Source organism: Pteropus vampyrus, unplaced genomic scaffold (genome assembly GCF_000151845.1).
Source record: "Pteropus vampyrus isolate Shadow unplaced genomic scaffold, Pvam_2.0 Scaffold225, whole genome shotgun sequence".
NCBI lineage: Eukaryota > Metazoa > Chordata > Mammalia > Chiroptera > Pteropodidae > Pteropus > Pteropus vampyrus.
In genome coordinates this window covers 1816191-1818622 of record NW_011889006.1, presented here as the reverse complement: position 1 = coordinate 1818622, position 2432 = coordinate 1816191, and the positions used below count along the sequence as shown (strand labels likewise).

Genomic DNA, 2432 nt, shown 5'->3' with positions numbered 1-2432 from the left:
TAATAAGAAAATGGTTCTAAAAACTATGGAACATTATAAAGGGGGTTATACATAAATTTGCTACAAAATCTGTTCTATGTCAATAAATATTAGGCAATTCATCCTTCTCTGCCTCATTTACCAGTCTAACCAATACCAGATTTCTCTAACCTCAATAATTAATATTAATGCATTCCTATATCCCTGGGAAACCAATGACCTTCCACTTCTTTCATTCGACACATCAGAATGCTTCTATTTATCATTCAGAATGAGCTGTTTCTGTGAAAAACAACAGAGAGGGGATAAGAAAGAATGGGACCATTCTGCCACATCAAAACAAGAGACTGAGACATACTTGTTTTGTCAATCAGGCTCTGAGCCTGCTCTTCCATCCATTTCTGATAGTAGTCTTTCACATTCTCTTTGTGTTTCCTACCACTGCAGTGTGTCTTTCTCACAGATGGCTATTAAAAAAAAAAAAAAAAAAAAAGGTATCGGTCACAGAAACAAATTTCCAAAACTAGAAATTTTATAAAGCCCTACCTTTATATAGGTGGCCTGGCTACCTTTAGCAGCTTTAGCTGGGTGCTAACGTGTCACTCATAAACATTATCCAACAATGTACTATGGTAACTCATTGACTATATTTATTATGTAAACCAGGAGTCAGCAAACTACGGCCAATGGGCTAGCCACCTGATTTTGTAAAAAAAGTATCGGAACACAGCCACGTTCACTTGTTTATGTATTGTCCCTGTCTTCTCTCTACAAGGACAGAGTTGAGTAATTATAACGAAGACCATATGGTCCACAAACCTAAAATAATTACAATGTAACAAACACCTTAAGAAAAAGTTTGCAAACTCCTGATCTAAAACAATACCATTTTAATGCCTGTTTTAGGTTATTCTATGGCAAAATAATACAGGTTATGTACATTTAAATAACACTGTTTATGAGCATATATTCTTTTAAATGATTATTGGTCTAGAATAGAGACTATATGAATCACATAAAGACCTTTGTCTCCAGCCCACTAATCCTTTTATTTCCTTTAACAGAATTACTGGGGTAAAATTGACATAATATAAACTCCACACAATTAACCTTTTAATTTTTTTAGTTAATGTTTATTTAACCCTTACTACATGCCAGACATCATGCTATGTACTTTACAAGCGGTGTCTCAATCTTCACGAAAATCCCACGTACGTGGTACAATGGAATACTAATCAGAAAGAACAAATCACGAATACATGCAATATGGACAAACTCAAAAACATGCCAAGCAAAAGAAATCAGACATATATAGTATATAGAAGCCCACAGTATAAGATTCGATTCACATGAAGTTTTAAAACTAGAAATAAAAACCAGATCAGTCAGGGCCAGGGGTGTATGGGATTGATTGCAAAGGAATACAAGAGAACTTTCTGAGGTGATGGAAGTGTTCTATATCTTGATGTATACATCAAGTTGTAATCATCTGACAAGACATCAAACTGTATACTTAAAAAGTGGGCATTTTATTGAATATAAATTATAATTCAATAAAATTGATGGGAAAAAAGTAACAAGATTATTATCTTCTATTTACGCTCAAAGTCCTGTCTCAAAACATATAGCTGATAAGCAGCAAACCCAGGCCTGAAATCCAGATCTCATTATGATGCTCCCCAAGACTGCCTAACCACCTCCTACTGGTATATCCTCTCTTCGAATGATTGCTTCAGTGGCAGTAGATGTCACATGAGTGGTCCACATTTCAAAATATTGTTCCCTGACTCCCAAGCCACTGCTTACACTATGCTTACAACAATGACGTCTCACGCCTTAAAACAAAATCATGTTTCAGAACCAGTAAAAGTTTCAAAGTTACAGCACTGGATGTTTGATGTTTCAAAGGCCACCACAGGGAACTGCTTCACTCACTATGGAAATTTCATGCTATTTTCACAATATATCATGTTAGAATAGTATTACAAGGGTTCCTGATGTTTCTCATAGGGAGATATGTATTATAAAGAGATATTTCCCAATTCTCTGAATTCAGGCATTAGAAAGATGAGTGGCTATATGAAAATATAGTGCTGAAAAGGAGAAGAAAGGCATAGCCCTCTCACTAACAATTTCAGAAAATTAAGACTCTCCAAATGAGTTAGAAAGGGGGTTAGGGACAAAAACAAAACAAACAAAAAAATGAATGGCGATCTATAGGTAAGCTACTGCCAATACCAATCCACTGGAGGAGTGTCCTTTAACTATTATTTCTTCATAAAGAACTACCCTACTTACATGTTCCACAAATCTATTAATGCTAAACTACATCTGAATGAAGTGGCAACAGAGAAATCACTGGCTAAGTTTTTGCAACTACTATTCAAGACACAATCAAGAATTCTGATTTAATCAGATTTCTGCAAAGGCAGTAAAGTATAGAGCTGCAGTTC

At 35.2% G+C, this 2432-nt stretch overlaps 1 protein-coding gene across 1 annotated transcript in view; it reads right to left on the bottom strand.

The window, feature by feature from the left end:
• The window catches only part of SNRPC (small nuclear ribonucleoprotein polypeptide C), a 7103-nt gene extending 6623 nt beyond the window's left edge, over nt 1-480 (bottom strand). Inside the window, exon 1 of the mRNA XM_023538506.1 lies at nt 338-480. Coding sequence (XP_023394274.1) covers nt 338-374 — 37 coding nt within the window. The 5' untranslated portion in view covers nt 375-480. The remainder of the gene's footprint in view (nt 1-337) is intronic.
• Nucleotides 481-2432: the final 1952 nt, after the last annotated feature.